We start from the raw sequence: 21,478 nt of genomic DNA, 5'->3' as shown, positions 1-21,478 counted from the left end.
ATTTTGATTTCTCTCATTTTAGTTACTCACTGTCAACCACAATCCCAAAATATTAGTATTTGTTTTAACCCTTCCTTTCTTTTCTTTTTTGCTTTCTTTCTTTCTTTCTTTCTTTCTTTCTTTCTTTCTTTCTTTCTTTCTTTCTTTCTTTCCTTCTTTTCTTTCTTTCTTTCTTGTACTGGGGATTGAACCCAGGAACATTCTACCTCTGAGATACACCCTCAGCCCTATTTTTTATACTAAAAGTAGCTCAGGCAGGCCACGGACATGTGATACTCCTGTCTCAGCTTCCCAAGTACTGGGATTATAGGTGTGTGCCTCCATGCCTGGCTTGTTTTGACTCTTTCAAGAGAAAAAAAATCCAAATTCACATAATTTTATTATAGCATATTATTACAATTATTTTTTATTATTTATTGCTATTAATTTCTTTGCCTAATTTATAAATTAAACTTTATTATAGTGGGTATATGTGAGAAAAACATAGGTCCGAGACAAAATGTAAATATAACATCTCCTCTTGGTGCCTGAAGGCTAGAAAATTACTTCAAAATGAATGCAGATACCTCAGGGGATATATAATTTTTTGGCATGTGGGGAGAAAGAAATTAAAGTTTACTTAAAGTAGCACATGGAATTTGTCACTGGAACCCTCCATTGATCTGTTAGTAACTAGTTGTTTGGGACAATATGTAAGGAAGCTCAAAGGGAGAGGAGCACCGCAACACTGGGGGAAAGATGATGACAGGGACACCTTACTCCTTTTTAGCTTTCTGTGTACAGTGATGAATCATAATTGTCTTTGCATTATAGAATTTGGTTTCAACAAAATTAATTCTTGCAATATTATACAGGTGATCTGTATGTTTCTGTTAAGTGACAAATTAACAAACTGCAGTTTAACACTGGGAATGCAGTGGAAAAGCACACAGTTGATAAAGTAGAATAGCTCAAATTTATTCTCATTGCTAGTAAGAGCTCTTTCCCAGCTGTATCAAAAAGTAAAACAACGAGGATCTGGTCAAATTTGGCCCACACAAGACAAAACAACCAGACAAGTTTGGGAGACCATTTGAAGTATGGCTTCCCATACATTATTGTGAAATATGAATCTCTCCTAAAGTGAGTACTGTGTCTTGAGAAATTAGCTGAACATAGTCCGAAGTTTTCTTGATTAAAAAAAGATTTCAAAATGAAGCATTTGAAACATGAAGACAAACCTGTTTAATTTTTCCAACAATGTTTTAAGTCAAGCGATACATAATCATGTTCTTTTTAAAATTTGTCTAAACAATGATAAATGTTTAACAGTCTTTTGAGATTCTAACTTATTAAAAGATAAATAGCCCCTACCTTAAGGGAACATTTGTCCTTGACATAGTGAAAATGACAGAACATGGAAAACACCATGGTGACAGGCTAAATTGCATCCCTTATTTCTTTGTCAGCAAATATGGTGGCAGAGGAAACACTGATGATTTAAAGAAATAAATATTACAATAAATCTTACAGGGGAGGAGATTTGCCATGCATACAGTCGGGTAAAAAATCAGATGCTTCTAATGAAATTCAGTTTTTAGGTATTTAATCTGTTGGATTTCAAACAGCAAATTCACACAAAAAACTAGTCTTACTTTGTATTGTTTCTTGGATAATTATTAAATAAAAGCTATACATGAGAATATATATCCTCAACAGCAAGTTAACTTTTCAACGGGAAAAAGATGCTTGATGGTAAAATCATAGGTGTAATTGTTTCAGTTGAGCCGATGGACTCTGGAGAGAGCAAGCCGAGGTGTGGCATGAGGAGGTACGTCCTTGCCGCTGTTCAGGGCGGGTTGTTGAGAAGGATAGTGATGGCTGAACTCTCAGAATGCTGTAGGAAGTCATCAGTATAGGCTACTTTATGAAAACTAGGGGTACTAGTTTTGTAGAAACATATTACCTATAAAAATATCACATCTGCATATTGAAGAATTTAGATAGAGAATTCTTTCATGTGTTTGAAAATACTCCAAATGAAGAGTTTCAGCAATCCTTGAACACTTTTCTTAAAAATACATGAGTGGGCCGGGCGTGGTGGGGCACACTTGTAATCCCTGCGCTTGGGAGGCGGAGACAGGCCAGCCACGCTGGCAAATGTGTAAAATAGGTCTGGGAGTGTAGCCCGGAGGTAGAAGGCCTTCCAGGAACCCCAGTACCACCACACACACACACACACACACACACACACACACAAATATATATATATATATATATATATATATATATATATATGAAATAGTCAATTTGTTTGCAAGAACAACTAATTGACATCATGGACAATGGCTATTTATAAGTCAAATTTCAACAACAACTTTGCCTATTTAATAGTTGAGACTACAAAACAAATGCCATGATTTTATAGTCACAGCTAACAGTACACTTGATCCATGTAGATAGATATGTATATATGTGTTTGTGTAGTGGCTCTTAAAATTTTTTCTGCTAGCCATTAAAACATGGTATTTATGCTGGGTGTGGTGGTATATGCCTGGAATCCCGGTACTTGGGAGGTGAGGATCACAGGTTCAAAACTAGCCTAGCAACTAAGTGATACTCTCAGCAACCTAGTGAAACTCCATTTCCAAACAAAAAGTAAAAGGAGTGGGGAGTATAGTCCAGAAGTGAACTACCACTGGTTTCAATCCCCAGTAAAAACACACACACATTCAAAAGCATGTTATTGAAAAACAAACTTAATTAAGAATCTTACCTTTGTACTGTGAAATGTTAAGCACAGATTTTAAACATAAAAAGCATATTAAATCACATTATTATCACTCAACAAATCATTATTGATACTAGGTAAACTTTAAAAGTACAATTTAAAAAATTAAATCTTAGATTTTTTTTTCTTTTTTTTGGTGGTATTGGGGATGGAACCCAGGGGCACTCTACCTCCAGGCTACACTCCCAGACCTATTTTATATTTTTTATTTCGAAACAGGGTCTCTTAAACCAGCAGAGGCTGGCTTCGAACCTGCGCCATCCTCCTGTCTTGTCCTCCCAAGCATGGGGATTACAAGCGTGCACCACCATGCCTGGCAAGATTTTTAAATTATAATTTTGACATTACTTTTTCTTTCCTTCATTTCTTATAAATTCCCTCTTGCATGTTTTATGAACTACAAATATGATATTATAGTAGTAAATATATATAGAGAGGAAGAAATGATAAATATATAATTATACCCACCATATTATATTCATCCTAAGATAGACATTTTCCCATACTTTATTAGCTTTGAAATTTAAATAGCTCCTGATTTATTGTGTAAAGATGGCTTAGATAGTAGTCAACTTATTGTAATAGAGACAGAAAAATTAGAGTGTGGCAGTGTTAAAAGATTTCTCCCTGGTGTATTGTTAACATCGTCATAGATTCAGAGCCCTTGTGGTTAGTAGGATGGTTCATCCATTTGTCACAAAGCTGAAGGTCCTGAGTGGAATGTGCTGTAAGCTTTAATGAAGTAGTTGAGGATCTGAGTACTTGGAGTCTTTAGAGTTTATAAAATATCAGAAGTATAGGTATAAAGAGAACTGGAAATCTTTACTGATATTTACTTAGATTTTCAAATGTTTGTTCAGTATCTGTGCTTATACCCTCTTCAGAATAGAGGAGATATGAGATACAATCTATTAAGTTAAATACTTGAACAACAAGACATTTAAAGTAATTTAAGAACATGAAGAATAGAGGTCACGAGGGAAGTTTTGAATTTGCATTATCTATCTATCTCTCTATATATATATAAAATTTTTTTTTTGGTGGTACTGGGGTTCCTGGAAGCCCTTCTACCTCTGGCCTACACTCCCAGACCTATTTTTACATTTTTATTTGGAAACAGGGTCTCCTAAGCCAGCGCGCGCGGCTGGCTTCGAACCTGCGCGATCCTCCTGTCTCTGCCTCCCAAGCGCGGGGATTACAAGTGTGCGCCACCACGCCCGGCCTTGCATTATCTATATTTTAAGGCTCATCTAAACATACCCATTTGCATAAAAAGAAACATTTATTGAGGCGCTATTTTTTTAACAGGTATTGAACTAGATGTTTTCACATTTGTGAGAGATGCACTGTGCCTGGCCCAGTGAGGTACTCAGGAGAAGGCTTTATTCCCATGTTCCCAAGCAGCTTTTGTTATAGTTGTAAAGTTAAGGCATGAAGACATGAATAACAGCATGACATAATAATAGTGATAATACAAAAGATGCCCCAGCATGATCTATTATGGGCCTAATTACCAACATGGTCATATGGATAATATGTTCATATGCATTTATAAACAGGAGTAGGACTTAGCAGAGTTGAAGAATATAGGTGACCCATAAAGAGAGAGGGCATCCTATTGAGAGTATCAAGAAAGCCGGGTGTGGTGGTGCACACTTGTAATCCTAGCATTTGGGAGGCTGAGCCAGGAGGATGGCCATTCACAGTCAGCTTCACTAATTAGTGAGGCCCTTTGCAACTCAGTGAGACCCTGTTTCCAAGTACTGGAAAAACAAAAGAGAGAGAGAGAAACAAGATATTCAAAAGCCACCCCCCACCCCAAAGAGAATAAAGCATACTTAAGGTCTTAAAGAGAAAGGTATTAGGGAAAGGCCAAAGCCGGGCTATGTTTTGAAAGCAAAACTCTAAAGGCTTATTATTATGTAATAGCAGAAATCAGCAAAGACAATTCCAGTAGAGAAATTGGATAATAACATTCATAGTACTGTGTATGAACTTGGTTCTACAGAGCAGGAGAGGGACTGGGCAGAGCCTGGAGTATGACCATAAGTTAGGAGAGTGCTAGCATTTCCAAGAAAGGGCCACAACTAAGTTGACAACCTGGATTGGTCTCAGCAAGGAGAAACAGAATGTCAGAAATAAGGAGGGAGGAAAATTTACCAATACTGGCCACTGACTGGGTAGGAAGGAGCAACAGGACATGTAAAAGAAAGGAAGGCAGGGAGGCAGGAGGAGGGCCAAACCCATTTAGAAGGAAGACAATGAATTTAGTTATAGGGAATTAATAGTAGGTAACTATGGCAGAAAAGGGCAATGCTCAAAGGAGAGTTGGAATTATAGGATTACAACCTTGGAGGAAGGCTAAGATTGAAGATTCTGAAATTATCCAGAAGTATGGTTCTCAGCCAAGGATGATTTTGCTCCCAGGGGACATTTGGCAATGCCCAAATATGTCTTGGTTTGTCACAACAGAGAGGAACGCTACAGGCATTCAGTGGGTAGAAGCCAGAGTTGTTGCTAAATGTGCCTCAGTGCACACGGTAGCTCAGCTCTCTGCACCATCCAGCTCCAAATGACAATTGTGTAAAAACTGAGAAATCCAGATCTAGAGGAGGGTTGTTACATCATTTGGAGAAGTAACACCAAGCAAGGGAGAGCCTATGGAACCATCAACCAAAGGGCCAAGGACTGCTTAGCAAGTATCCACATTTTAAGAGGTGTTGGCAGAAAGTAGAACTAGCATAGAAAATCAAGAAGCAAAGAGAATAAGAGAGAAAAACATGAGTCATTTTGTTGACTTATTAATCTAACAAATACTTATTGAACACCTGTTACCAACGAGGTGCTATTTACTCATGATATAAGAATGCCCGCCTGGAACTTATAGTGTAGGAGAGGGTGGCAGATAATTGAACAGGTGAAGGAGCTCATTATTAGAAGATGGAAAGTATTGTAATAAAGGCAATAAAACAAGGTCTCATGATAGAGGGATGTGGGCTGAGATGGGAGGGGTCAAAGGGACTACTTTGGACAGCCTAGTGACTCCAGACTCTTCTAGGAGGTGACGTTTGGGTTAAGAATGAAGAGAGGAGCTGTCCTGAGAAAAGTTGGTATGGGGAGCCATTAAGGCTTTCCCCTAGATTAATGTTTCTGACTCAGCTGACTGTCCTTCACCCAGAGTCAATAAGGTTTGGGGTCATGGAAAGTTCAAAGTAAAAGGTCTGGGAGAAGATCAGATGGTGATGGCACGAGGGTACTGATTAACCTATCTGTAATATATGTGCTTTGGTTTGGTCTTTATTGTATTCTGGTGGTGGTAGGACGAGGATGTTGATTGACCTGTAACTGTATAAATACCTCTGGAAAAACAAACCATTGCGTCTGCGCAATAGAGAATACTGTTCCAGGAGTAGTCGTCGACCAGTAGGAGATATTGACCCAGGAGCAGGGGTCGGCCAGTAGAGATAGTAGGCTGGTGCCCCCCCACACACATTAGAATAAATTAAATATTCTGAAAATCAAATTCTTAGAGTTAAATTCTTCATCCTCACACCTCTCTTCAGAACCCATACTTTTGTGTGTTGGGATGATTCTGTCAAAGATTCCAAGGGCAGGGAGAAAAGCTTAAGGGGCCTCTGAGGTATGAAAGGCTAAGGAGAGGTCCAGCAGGGATGCATTTTCACTTGTTAATTAGGAGACAGCAGGATCTGGGTGTTTCCAAGCAGTAATCTTAGATGATAATATCAATTATAATTCTAAATTTTCTGATATAACTCAATTTATGGCAGTAGCAAGAACAAGTTCAGAATTTGGGGGATATTAGGTAATACTATAGGAGACCCTGGTAAAGTTTTGTCGGAATATGTCAAGCACTTGCTTTTCTCAACAATTTTCTCCACGAAAATTAGACATCCCCACACAACACAAAACCATGCAGTGCTCGAACGCAAATGCTAAGACTAATCATACCTTTCCTGTCTTTTCTTCCCCAGGCTCCACAAGGCTTGCTGCTCAGGCAGTGTCTATTCTAATCAGCAAGTTGCCTACAGTGATTGCATGTTTGCCTCCCTCAATTAAATACTTCTTTTTTCTGTCTGAGAGAAAAATGTCAAAAAACTTTGTTGAATTGAAGAAAGCTGGCCTGCTTGTCTGGAACTTGATTGTACTTCTATGTCGGATTTGTGAGGATGGAAACACCGTGGAACTTTTAACAGGTGCCTCCCTTGACAGATGGAGTAAAGAGAAACTCAGTTTAATTTGTGCATGTTTGGAACACATCATGGAAGAGCGAAATATCCCTAATCAAATGGCCCAGAAGGTCATACAGAGCATTGAGCAGCAAAAGCCCAACTGGATTGAACGTCAATTGTTGAAAGCAAGAAAACTGAGCACTGAATGGTAAGGCGATATTGTTCTCTCCCTGAATTTCATCAAATACTTTCACAATAACAAAACCACCAATGCATGACTACAACAAAATATTGTCAGATGGGCAACAATGGCCATTTGGCTAAATTCATGGGAACTTTTATGAATATAGACAAAGATAAGTATCCCTGTAAACACCCCAGACTGTTAGACATTCCTTGTCTTTTTAAAATTTGAACCCCATTGATACCCAGGAACACTATACTTGTTTAGTCACCATCTTAAGGTTTCTGATTAAAAGGGTGGTAGTTAAACCCGGGAGAATTTAGTTTCACTCCTTTTCAGTGTGCAAACAGGTATCTAGTGGCTAGCCTGGAGCGTTTTGTAAATGGAGTGGGCCCGGAGATTAAATTAAGAAGGAATTAATGGATATAAAAGGCTTTTTATTGCTTTCTATGTACCTGATTGTCAAAAAGGTACACATTTTTCATCTTGTAATGTAAGAATCCCAGAGGGCAACCGGGGCATATCACACTCGAGCTATAAACACACCCAGCTGTTTCAGTATGAAAATGTCAGGCTTCTAGTAGTTTTGTCACCAGGAGCTAAGTGATTTGTAGTATCACAAAGATTTTTAAGGGTCCCTGATGAATTTAAATATGTACATACAGTTCTCCTGTCTTAAAATTAGTCTTCAGGTATCGAATTACCTGATAGCAATAAAGGAATTCCAGTTCAGATGGTCTCCAGATCACCGTTAGCCTTTTGTAAAATACCCACATCCCCTGTCCCCCATTCTTTTAAAAGATATGCATGTTGCTAGCAGATACTAGTATAACTTTCTGCCTGAAAGGATTAAAAATCACTTAAACTATGGTTACTCTTCCTAGTAGATGGCAGTGATAAAGAGCTGAGATTTAGAATCAGAGGAGCAAATACAAAACCCTTGTAAATGGATTATTTCATGCAACTTATTGTCTCTCTTAAAGTCTTGGTTTCAATGAAGTTACCAAGCTAATAGAATTGTATCAAAAAATTAAAAAAACATTCATAGAGTTCTTAGCATCAAGCTTAGAATTTTTATGTACTTTTATTTATAAATGATTCAAGTGCATTGCATTCACTGGTTAGAATTATCATAAAACTAATACTCTTTACTTGTCTATGTTAATCTATAAGACTTTATATTAATCCATACAGTGTAAAGTAGGTAATCATGATTTTTCTGGTCTTGTCATACTGACTTCTAGAAATTTACTTCTGTGTGCCCCCTGGGCAGAAATAACAATAGAAGTCAGGCAAATGCTTAGTAACATTGACAGTGACCTTCTTAATCTTTATATTTGCATTCAATACCAATTTGCAGGCTTTAATCCAATGACTAAAGATTAAGGCCAGATGTCATTATCCGTAGAAGTGATTTTAAAAGAGAGAGGGGAAAAAGAGAATATAAATTGTAGATCTGTTTATGGTTTAAAAATCAAATTTATGCTACTGATTTAGAAGCCCCTCTATCAAATAATATCTACTTAAAACAATATATAGCTAATATTACTAGGCTACATGCAGAAATCCATGAGTTAATTTTTTTTCTTAAAACCTGATTTTAAGTTTTGTAAACAATACCAATACATCTGGCATCTCCTATAGTAGAGAACTGTCTAGCTTATACTTAAGTGATTAGCTATGGGTCAAAAGATTACTTAGCAATCTCTTAGAATATGCATCAAAAATGAAGAACTGCTGATCTTAAAAATGTTTTAGTCAGGCAAGGATTTGAATAATTAGGTAATTGGCACAAAACTATGTCTTAATCAATTTCTCGATTATCAACATACAAAAATGTACTTAGTTATTTCTTACATGTATTTGAAAAGGAGTTCAATTTGACTTACTTGAGATAACATTGGCACAATAGGAATGTTTCATTTTAACATTGATTTCAAGTTGATTACTGATATACACATGTAATTTACCTCTTCTAAGTATTTCTAATAAATCAATGATTATTTCATAGATGTATATTACTAAGAAAAAAGGTACTTCAAATCATTTGGTCTGTTTAGATAGAGTGCTGTCCTGGCTTTACCATATATTTTTAATATGGCTACGTAAGTATTTAAGCCAAAATATATATTAAGATAAATAATATGTCATGGTAAATTAAATCCTCATGAAGATCATCTTGGAATTACATGCTATGATCTAGTTAGATTTCTTTCACTTGCATTTACCTTTGATTGCATAGAAATGGTGAAAACAATGAGAGTCAAAAAGGTGGCCCCCATAAGCGTTGCCTGTCTTGCAATCTGCCTGAAAGCATTACTATTCATTAAAATAACCTTCACTTTGTAGCAACTCTCAAGCTGTAAACAGTCAACTTAGGGTTCCAGAGAACACACAGCCCCAAAAGTAAAGAAATGTCTGTCTTGCAAAGTAATTTGTCGAGTTGAAGATTATTGTTTTTCATCATGGTGACCCTGACTTGGCTGGCTGGGTGCATATACAGATTAAGATTAATGCAGTTATTCCTTGGCTAAGGTCTGCCTCTTTCAGGGCACATTCTCCCTAATGACATGATTGATAGGCAGTCCCAAATCCAGAGAGGAACTCATTAATCATAGCATTGACTGAATCCAATCATTTGCTTCACCTGCACAGTGATGGACAGCAAAGGATACAATTCAGAGCCCAACACTGAGACACTCCTTTGTCAGAGGGCCTCAACTTTTTCAATGTCAGCCCTTACAAAACCTGACAAGAAATTTTGCTGGCAACCTGTATGTAGGCTCAAGAAGATGCGAACTTCTCTTACTGTAACGAAATCATTTTTAAAAGAAAAGAAAAGATTCGCTTTAGCTAATGAAAATCTTAAAGTCAGAGTGAGATTTGCTTTTCATTTTTTTAAGCGAGGTTTATATGATCCTAAAGTTCCCCCTCCCCCTACGTTTTTAGGAAGGATTTTGAAGCTACATGTGGAAGCAATATCAAAGTTAATGTCCAGCAGCTGGGTATCATTTGGTTCCGTCTTCAGGTCAACGGCACTGACTCTTGGCAGAACTAATTTTATAATCATGGCAAAACCTCAGTAATGAAATGCAGTATACAGCTGATTACACTACAATAAATTTCATTCAGTCTGGGAAACAGTAGAAAACCATGAGTTTTCCTAAAACGACTTAGATTATAAAGCCTAACATGTCCTAATAGCAATTGGAATAAAATTCATATGGAGTGCATAGGATGTCTGAGGATGATCATGATTTTTGTTTACACTGGTATAGTCTCGGATGTTGACATTTTTTTCTGTCATCCATTATTAGCATGTAAATAATGTTCAGTGTCAAGAATAAGTATATGGATTCTTCGAAAGGAAATGCTTCAGGACCCTATCTTCCCCATTTCTGGTGTTCTGACTGTAAATTCTTTTTCTGGAAGAATAATCAGAGTAGTGACTTTTGCTGCGTATCTGCTACGGAAAAGAAACAGGAGAGGGGGCATTTGTATTTTTTTTAAGGGCAACAAGTGTCAGAGGCCAATTTAAAATACCCAGTGGTAAGCACACTGCCACGAAACATCCAGCTTATATTTAGCCTTATAGGCTCCCCCTTTTGACACATTAATTAGTCTTTAACATTTCGTAAGACAGGTGTAAAAGGAATCTACAAAAGACAGAATACCAAAGCTATTTCTGGCATCAAAGATACTTTTTATTCTTGCAGAGAAAATACAAATTATTTCTTACGTGTTCTCAAAAAGGAATGTTTTGTTTTCATCCCATGATTATAGCAATTTCAACAATTGCAGTAATGGGAAAATGTTTTATAGATAGGAGTATAAATGCAATAAAGAAATGTTTTAAAAGAAACGATTCAGTTTTTAAAAAATGCTTTCAGGTGCTTAATTCCAAGGTGCCGTTTCTATGAGCAGCAGCAGTTTGGGAAGGCTTACCTATTTGAGCAGAGTCTTTATGGGTGCTTTGAGTATGAGATTTACATAGACTCTCCACACTCGATCTCTCTGATTATTTTCCATCTTTATGATTCTTCACCGCTGATATGTGTGTGCTTCCTTTGTATTTAGTGCATTTATGACAATGGAAAGGAATGCAGTCTTAGAAGAAGGAGATACTGCTCTTGAACTGACTGAGCAGAAAATAAACATGATGGTCCTGGATGTCTGCCACAAACCAGGTGGCAGCGAGTACCTGAGGCAAATTTATCACATCATGCGGCTCAATGAGGTAGGGAAACGGCCTTTTTACCGAGCAATTAGGTGTGTACTGGCCTGAGGCAGCGTCTGCTGGCAGCTAAGGGTTAGTCAAGGAGGTGATAATACTTCTTAAAGTCAATACCAAACTCAATATTGCATTATTAATAGAATCTATTCAGCCCTGGCTGCTCTGCATTTGTACAGAAAAAGCTCCACTGAAACAATGTAGGTTTTATTTATATGATTTAAACAATAACATGGCTCATAAACTCAGTTCAGTTCTCAATTGTAGAGACTAGAGGTGCAGTTTGGGAATTGTGTGTTTGTGACTGTTAAGCTGATGCTAAAACCTTATATTTGTGGAAATGGATTTTCTGAAGAGAGATGTAGCTGTTTTCCTGAAGACATCTTACTGATGCTGGGGAAGCTGGAGATTCCTTATGTAATAATAATAAAAAAAAAGTACGTCAGAATACTGAGCCATATTTAAGAGCAACCAGGTTAACCCAAGAAAATTCATTAATGCGCAGACACTGGCTAGAACCCATGTTATGCTGTCCATCTCTTTGGTTGGTTAAGCCTCTGACCTTACATGTTTTGGGCTGTTTTAACAAAAATATAAACAGGTTATATCAGCAAAATACTTGAAACAAGATTAAGTTAACTTTATCAAGTTCTTATTCTAATCAATATATCTGAATTAGCATCTGGCATCTGTAATTACATTTATGTTTGCAAACACATGAATGTATTTTTGGAATAGTGCCGGAGCCAGCGGGCAAGAGTACGGGTTCTGAAGTGAGGTGTGAGGATGGAGAATTTTAAATTCTAACGTGGGGGAGCCACTAGCTTATTGTCTATACTGGTCGACCCCTGCTCGTGGGTCAATATTTCCTATGGGTTGATGACTATGCCTGGGTTAGTATTCTCTATTGCTCCGACACTCCTGGCCAACACAACTTCTGGGTCAATCTCATCTTTATTGTTCCGATGCTGGGTTTGTTTTTCCAAAGGTATTTATACACAGCTACAGGTCAATCAACTTTCTTGTGCTACCACCACCAGAATACAATAAAGACCAATACAAAACACACACATTACAGATAGGCCTATCAGTACCCTTGTGTCATCACCACCTGATCCTCTCTCAGACCTCTTTGAACTTTCCATAACCCCAAACCTTGTTGACTCTGGGCGAAGGACAGTCAGCTGAGTCAGAGACACTAATCTAAGGGAAAGCCTTAATGGCTCCCCACAGAATAGTAAAAATTGTATAATATGGATGTAAATATGTAGTGCTTTATCTGAATGACACAGCCTTAACAACCATGTATTTTCAAGGAATGAATTAAATTCTATGATGGCATTTTACAATTCAGTTATATACATGGTCGGCTCACCATTATCTATTTGAGAGTTCCTTCAAGTAAATCTTGTTTCCTGGATCTCATAGCACTAATCAACCAGTCAATAAACAGACAACTTTACAATGTTCAATGATAACCTGATGTGAGAAATTTGAAGCTATGAGAAATGACCCGGTCCTTATGGCACCAGAGCTCAGTAGGTATTTGCTTAAAAAATGCCACAGACTATTCACTCTTGTTAATGATCCCTCATAGCATTTGTGGACTTTCTGTTTGGGGAATTTAGGAGCTCAGAACTTTGGCTGAGTAAAAGGCTTTCCTTGTGAAGTTGTATTTCTCCGTAGTATGTTCGCTGGTCACCCAGGTTGACCAAAGTCATTGTGGTGACTCCTAAGAAGCAACTGTAGCAGTATGATTGCCCTCAGGGTCTTAGTGGCTGGTGTAGATTGCCAAACTGATCGAAAATATCAGTAATTACCAATAAACAAAACCATCTAAATTAATTGCATGTTTATTGGCCATCAGTCATCTGAATTTTTAAAATTCCTCTGTGTGTGTGTGTGTGTGTGTGTGTGTGTGTGTGTGTGTGTGTTACTGAGTATTGAACTCAAGGACATCCTACCCCTGAGCTACACCCCCAGTTCAATTTTATTTTTTCATTTTGAAACAGTCTCATTAATAGGCTCTAACATTGAACCTGTGATTCCTCTGTCTCAGCCTCCCAATTACTGGGATTGTGGGCACACGTTGCCACACCCAGCACATCTGATATATTCTGCCCTCTTAAAACTCACATCACTTTGAGGCAGTGGTTCTGAATGGGTGTGCCATGAGATTTTCTCCAGGATATCAACAGATTTTGGCAAATTAAGCTAAGCTTTATGATTTTTCTTTTGTTGCAACTGAATATAATTACTGTTATGGCAATGCTGATCAGATGGGAGTGTTGAACTACAGTTTGATAGTTTACTCTGCTGAGTGAGGCATGCCCGGCAAGGTAAGAGGCATCAAATTAAGTGAGACTAAAATAAAAGCCAGTAGGAGGAGGGTTTTGCCTTGTGACTACTATAAAAATGCAGGCAATAGACTCAAACAACACAAGGGTGGCCAAGTGACAAGTACGGTACTTCTGACTGCTTTTATGTGGAAGGTATCACTATGCTGTCGGTGAAAATGTACTGAGATGTTTGCTCACCTGATAAGTAGCCATTAGAGTCTTTAGCACTTTCAGAAGTGCTGTTAAGTATCACTAAGAAATGCATATAGGTTCAGAACCATCTCTGGGTATGGGCTTAGGGGAGGGGAAGAATGGGCACATCACTGATAGAGAAGTTGTGAAGGGAAAAAGGTTTGTCTTTGAGATGAAGGTAAGATGTTTGAACAAAAGAATTCCCTTATGGCTGAGGTCCTGGCCATGAGCACAGATGAGGAGCTGTGTCTATAGGGTTGGAAGTCTTCCTTGAGCGTGCTAGTGGAGGTTTTCAGATAGGCGGGGTCCTTCAGTAAAAAGAAGCAGTGAGTAAAAAGTTAAGCTTTGAGGTAACTGCAGAGTTCTGAAGAAGTAGCCCTGATTAAATCTTTAAAGCAATGTCATAATAAGAGTCGGGTTTTTTTTTTTTTTGGTACTAAGGATGGGACCCAGAGGCATTGTTCCTCTGAGCTACACCCCCAGCCCTATTTTTTAGTCTTTTTATCTTTGAAACAGGGTCTCACTGAGTTGCGAAGGGCCTCGCTAAATAGCTAAGGCTGTCTGTGACCATGATCCTCCCCTCTCAGCCTCCCGAATGCTGGGATTACAAGGGAGTCTGGTTTTTAAGAAAGGTTACTGATCAGCCAGGTGCAGTGGTGCATGTCTGTGATCCTAGTACTTGAGAGGCTGAGAACAGAGGCAGGGCAGGTTGGAGGCTAGTCTGCAGAGACTTAGTGAGACCATTTCAAATGAAAAAAAAGAGGAGCTGTAGTGTAGTTCTCAGAGGTAGACACCCCCCTCCCCGCCCTGGGTTCAATCCAAGTACCACCAAAAATATAAATAAATAAAAAGAGAGAGAGAGAAGGGAGACAGGATGCTGATGACTGTCAATATAGTAGAGATATTAACAAGGGAGAAAATGTCATTTTGTTCACAACTTTCAACAGAGCACTCTTCTCCCCCATCTTTTTCCTTCTCCTCTCTCCTCCTCCTCCTTCTTGAATAGTGAAAACAAACACAAAAGTCAAAATAGAGTTATATAAGGAGAAGTCAGTTAAGAAAAATTACCAGACAAAACAAAGCAATATTTTCCAATTCAAAGCATTGTATTCCTTTTTTTTTTTTCTTTTTTTTTTTTTTGGTGGTGGTACTGGGGTTCCTGGAAACCCTTCTACCTACTCCCAGACCTATTTTTATACTTTTATTTGGAAACAGGGTCTCTTAAGCCAGCGCGGCTGGCTTCGAACCTGCACAATCCTCCTGTCTCCACCTCCCAAGCGCAGGGATTACAAGTGTGCACCAGCACATCCAGCGTGTCGTATTCCTTTTTAAAGTTTTGTTTCATAAGTCATAATTGAGAAAAACTTTGTTTCTGCTCAGTACTCCATATCTAGGTGTAAAATTATTTTCTGATGGCTTTATCATTATCTAATAATAGAGTTTGCATGTGTCTATCAGATATTATAGAATTAATCTTTTTGAAGTGATATGCTCTACAATGAACAACTTTAAGAAATGACTGTTATTGTTAACTTCAATAGTGATTTCTTTAGATGTTTAGGGTTATAGGATCTGACACTTGTCTTCACAATGAACACAATGGGCACAGAAAAAATAAGCCCAATTAACTGAGGCCAGACGTGTGACTTTTAGCTCCTTATTTCCCACTCACCTCTGTGTGGCCCCAGGCTTGTCCTCTGACCTTTCAGAACCAACTGCTGACTGTGGTGTTGGGTTAGAGTTGCTAAAACTTTTAGGTTCCTCCTGATTTCCTGGGAATTCCTATTATTAGGCCCATTCAGTGGGAGCTGAAATTTTACTTTGTTAACAAGCTTCCAGGTGTGGCTGACTCTGCATTTCTGCACACCACACTTTGAGTAGCAAGAGTTTTCAGATAACTTCTGAAGTCCTTTCCAGCTCTAAGATCCTGAACTTTGTCCTAATCTTTACTTTGAAGAAAGATAAATTATATTGTGACATATTAAAAATCAGAAGGACATTTATTATCTTTAAATGCAGTTATTATGAACAAGTATTTGTTAGTTGATGGAAGACTTTTAACTATTTTAAATTGTCTTCTGGCCAGGCATTGTGGCACACAGTTGTAATTTCAGTTATTTGAGAGGCTGAGGCAGGAGGATTGTGGTTTGCGAACAGCCTTGGATACTTAGGCCTTATGCAATTTAGTGAGACCCTGTTTCAAAATAAAGAATAAAACAATAGCCGGGCGTGGTGGCGCACGCTTGTAATCCCCGCGCTTGGGAGGCAGAGACAGGAGGATCGCGCAGGTTCGAAGCCAGCCACACGCGCTGGCTTAGGAGACCCTGTTTCCAAAAAAAATAATGTAAAAATAGGTCTGGGAGTATAGCCCGGAGGTAGAAGGGCTTCCAGGAACCCCAGTACCACCAAAAAAAAAAAAAAAAAAAAGAATAAAACAATAGGGCTGGGGGTATAGCTCAGAGGTAGGATGCCCCCGGGTTCCATCCCCAGTGCCACAAGAAAAAAAAAAAATGCTGTTTTCTGAAAATAGTTTCATTAAATAGGATTGTTCGTTCACTTCATTGATTTATGGGTAAGAAATGAGAGATGATGCAATATATTGTCATTTATTTATTTATTTTGCCCAGGACTGCACTGACACTTTGAGGATTAAAATTATATATTTTGAGCGTCTATGAAACCTTGCTATTTTCAGTCCATAGCATGAAAATATAGTTAAGGAACTTGCATTATAAGTATTTCTGCCTAGAATGAGACTACTTGCAGTAAAATATCAGAATACTTGGTGTTCTGCTGAGCCTGGAGTAGGGAAAAACTACACTTAGTGAATGAGTGAATGAATGAATGAAAAAAGGAACAAACCATTTGGTACTGTGCATAATTATGCCTGACTTAAGTTTGGGCAACTAGACATGGTGACACATGAACCAATGACAAGATAATGCCTGTGAAAAGATTCTGACATATCAAACATTCATTCATTCATTCATTGCATGTGCTTTAAATCTATACTACATCATAAATAAATCTATGTTTTGAGGGTTTATTACAATGCTGAGTGGTACTCTTGCTACATAGCTGCTGAAAATGTATTCTTCCTGCAGCAAGTAATACACTGTAATCTAGCAAATATGCTAAAAGGGTAAAGCTGGATATTGATCAGTTTATTTTTTATAAGAAAATGTATGCTCCTCAGTATTATGACTTTTAATTTTTTCCCTTGAAGGAATATTTAAAAGAACAGCTGTTTTCTATGAGTGGTTCAGAGGAAAAGGCATTACCTATCCGACCTTTAAAGATGACCTTGAGGGGTGTGGAAGATCAGCCTTCTGCCTTTAACCCTTTCCATGTGTATAAGGTGTTTAGTGAAAACATGCTTGATCAGGTATGTGGAAATTAAATAGTAATTTAATTTAAATGTGTAGTTTCTTTACACAAGTATAAAAAATTGTATTAAATATTTATTTATTTATTTATTTATTTATTTTTGGTGGGCCAGGAGGCAAAACGTCCTTGTTTTTACTTATATTGTCTTTACACTTTGTCATTTGAAAGTTATTTTACCTTTGTTGTATTTGTCAAACTGATTCATATGTTTGGTCTGTAAAATTTCACATTTGACCAGGTCAGTCTGCCAGGGGCAGAGGGAACATCTGTTAATCTGTGTCTACAGAAGGCACAAAGAACCAGGTATTTGGTGACATTCTTTTTCTTCCTGGCCACCTCTTATTCCCCGAAACACTCACAAAACCCCTTGCAATCTTTATAAATGCACTAGATAAAATAGAAATTCATTTTAAATGAATTATAAATCAACATAGGGCCCCTATTTTAAGTGACTTGAGGCAAATTTGCTTTTTATAAGCCTAGACACATTCCCAAATTTAAGATGAATTTGCTAATGACCTGAAAGCCAAGATATTTGGAATATGGTAAGTGAGATAGCATTGCACATTTTTTAATGTCAGATTATGCCGTTGTTTAAACTGAATGTTTCAGTAGTCACATTACAAAGATCATCTTTCGGCCAAAGTAGTTGGAATCCAAAGTTGCTTTGCTTTGTTTATTCTTCTGGTGGCTTTTTCCAGAAACCTCTTGACAGACAATTTGAACTAATAGGGCAGAAGAGAAGGATTGCCTGACCTAGTGCTCTGATGAAAATAAGAATTAAAACAATGGCCTAATTTGGCATGCAGATAATATTTTTACCATGCCTGTTACTGCTCTTGTCTACATTCATCAATACTGTAGTAGAATAAGACCTTCAAATGTTGACAACCTGGGGCAGAATTTTCCTGCTCTATGACAGGATTGTAGTGCTTGATTAATCAGCAAGTGACAAGGGATAGCTCTTGTTGGATTTTAAGCACCAGCCTGGACTCTTATTATCCAAACTATTTAGTTTTAAGGGGCATATGTATCTGTAATCCGTTAAAGCCACATATATTATGTGAGTTCAAGTGTATTGGCTGCTTTCCTATGTTGTACATTAGGTTGCTTCAAATAATCATTATAGCTGTTAAATTATCCTTACTTCATTTAAATAAATGGCATGTTTTATTGGGTTATGAATTATGAGATTATTTTGCACAGTCATTTTTCTTCTTACTCTGTGGTGGAATTACCTCTTAGTGAGAAAAAAGAATCATTTGTGTTATTTACACTTGCCGGTCCTTATAGTCTTCCCTTTAAAGCAAAGTAACATTAATATCACAATATAATTAAGTTGTGTCTTGTAATTTGATTCTTAGCACTTCCAAGTTTTTGTTTTTGTTTTTTAATCAAGCTTTGGGGTGCCGAAGACCCTACAAAGTAATACATGAAACAGTTCCCATTCTTGTTGTTATTTTTCAGAGTCGTCCTCCCTGAGAAACTTGTTGGTCAAATGCTATTAGCACTTGGGAGAATAATGACTCAAGAAATTGATTTATATTTTTATAAGTAATGACTACATCCCCAAATGGATTTATAAATTAATTGCTGTCTTATTGGAATAAAAACCTTCTTCTGTGGACATGATTGATGTTATCTGTCTAAGTCCTTGTTCTGGACCCCCCTCCTTCTTAGTTAGTCTATCACAGCTGGAGCTTTAATTTACTGATCATATTAACTCTGATTAATAACTAACAATAGTGTCTTCCCATTTATCAACAGTCAGCCATCACAAAATGGAACTGGAATTGGTCAAACTTGCTGCCAAATTATCTGGGACTGGATAAGATGACCTTCAGTGTACTGTTCAAAAACAGGTAATGAGATTGGTGACCTTGAGGATCTAGTATGTATATTGGGGGAGATTATGTGGCTGTGTGTGTGTGTGTGTGTGTGTGTGTGTGTGTGAGAGAGAGAGAGAGAGAGAGAGAGAGAGAGAGAGAGAGAGAGAGAGAGAGAGAGATTTGGGGAAAAAACATTTTATCATCAGGGGAATTTCTTATTTTTTTTCTTCCATTCTCTCATTGTAAAATAATAAGGCAAAAATTATATAGATATATTTTCTAAATTCTACTTTTCATAATAAACATCTGCAAAAATTGTTTTCAAGATGAAATGAGTTGATTTTAGTCTCAATTTTATTTTATTTTTATTTTATCTATTTTTTTAATTTTTATTTTTTATTGGTGCATTATATTCATACATCAAGTCTCAATTTTAAATATTCTTAACTTTGTGCATTTAATATTTCACTATTACAAACATCAAAAGTTACTGATCTTAATACCAGCATCATATTATACCTTTGCTATAAACATCAAAAGTTACTGACCTGAATGTCAGCATCATACTATACCTTTGTTTACAACAATTTAATGAATGCATTTAAAATGCCAGACCAAATCAACTAGTTTAATCAGGGGAAACAAATAAGTAAACTGTCATGATTGAATTTTTTACTTTCCAGCCAATTTTGGCACTCTTATTAAAACCTCAGTTTCATAGTATTTTATATACACACACACCAGTACAAGTCAACAATCAGTAGTGTAATTTCATCCTAGGAACCTACACTTGTAATTTACTTTGTATAAAATGCATATATTTTCTTTCTATTTTAAATCAATTAAGATAGTTTTATTCCTATAAGCTTTCAAAATTGAATTTATTTATCAATTATACTTTCAAGTAAGATATATATGACTCCTTTTATTATTCATGTATTATCTGTTTGCTTATAAGTATGAAAATTACTTTTCCTATGATTGTTGTGATGTATTTCCAAACTTTTTCTTGCAAAAATACTGAGTATCATTTTTTCTGAAAGACAAAAATGACAGTACCATAGTAGAGTTGTCAAACTATTCATAAGAAATCTTGGTGCATATAAGAAAATATCCTACAAGAGAAAAATTGCAGTATTTCCCAGATGGAAGATTTCAAAACGAGTAACTTTGTTGACAATAAAAACTGTACCTTTCATGTGTGGTCTTTACAGTATTACTAATATTTTACCCCTAAATTAAGATCACATAAACATCATGGGCAAAGTTAATATAGAAGTTTCCCCATTAAGGACGGGTTTCCTTTTAACAAGCTTATCACCTGACAGGTAGTGATCTGGAGTGCATCCTCTTCATACACAACGTACCCAGAAGCACTCCTATCCTGCCTCAAGGTTGTTTGGAGTGGTTAGAGGAGGGGAAGGTATAGGAGAAGTCCAGGTCCTCTTTTCAACCTGCTGTTATATGATGCATGCAGAATATTAAATGTCAGTCTGAAAACAAACTCAGAAAGTTTGTTTTTGTTTTTCCTGCTTTTTGGAAAGTTTTGATTTTTATGATAATTATATTTATTTTGATGATTTTCCTTCAATTGTGAATTGTTGCTTCTAATCCACTAAATGGTACTCTACGGAAACACACCCTTTAAAACTTACTGCATTTCCATTGTATAATATTCACTTCTAAGAGAATCTGTGTTTCATCCAGAATTGCATATTGTTATTTTTGTTTAATAACTTTAGATGTACTTCAATTAGGTCACTAGCTATTAAGGCCTATTTCCCTGAGATATGTGCAGGAATGAGAGGGAGAAAAGAACTCCTAAGAATTTAGCCAGAAATAACAGGTCAAAACAGTTCTCTTGGAAAGAGGTCATGAATTTTTAATAGAAACAGCTAAAATCTCATCCTAATAAGAACCTTAGATTTTTAAAGAATGATGTGAGAAGCATTCTACTGCCGACCACCACACGCCACAAGCTACAATGAATCTTACTGATCTACCCAAGAAGGATAAAACATGTCTGAGAGTGTTCAATCTCTTCAATCACTTGCCCATTTATTTTAAGAATGTTATTTATGAGTTTTTATTAATGCTTAAAAGTAAGAATTCGTGTTATTTTCTCTAAGATCCTTTCTTGTGGGAACTTAAAATGAAAATGTGGATTTTTTACATCGTAAAATGTTTACAAAGTAGTGCATTGAATTTTTTGGCAACATGGTTATCAAAGATACTTATTTGAAAATGAGATGACAGAACATTAAGTTTTTAGAATAAGAGTTATATATACTCTCCAATACCTACAAAGTGATATTTCTTTCCTATACCGATGGTCTTTGGGGTGAGACAAAGCCGA

At 36.9% G+C, this 21,478-nt stretch overlaps 1 protein-coding gene across 3 annotated transcripts in view; it reads left to right on the top strand.

Annotated features, from left to right (window-relative positions):
- KIAA0825 overlaps positions 1 to 21,478 on the top strand; it is a gene marked incomplete at both ends in the record, with an annotated part of 378,820 nt that overhangs the window by 139,249 nt on the left and 218,093 nt on the right. For 2 of the 3 annotated variants that reach the window (XM_080697640.1, XM_080697641.1), the window contains 4 exons: positions 6,763 to 7,168; positions 11,222 to 11,381; positions 17,133 to 17,291; positions 19,061 to 19,155. In XM_080697640.1, coding sequence (XP_080553766.1) covers positions 6,763 to 7,168; positions 11,222 to 11,381; positions 17,133 to 17,291; positions 19,061 to 19,155 — 820 coding nt within the window. Of the gene's footprint in view, positions 1 to 6,762; positions 7,169 to 11,221; positions 11,382 to 17,132; positions 17,296 to 19,060; positions 19,156 to 21,478 lie in introns of all 3 variants that reach the window. The other variant, XM_080697642.1, reaches the window with a different exon arrangement.

This window comes from Muscardinus avellanarius (genome assembly GCF_963383645.1).
Source record: "Muscardinus avellanarius genome assembly, chromosome: 1".
In the NCBI taxonomy this organism is placed as follows: Eukaryota; Metazoa; Chordata; class Mammalia; order Rodentia; family Gliridae; genus Muscardinus; species Muscardinus avellanarius.
Note: the sequence above shows the minus strand (reverse complement) of the source record. Positions and strands in the feature narration are given on the sequence as shown.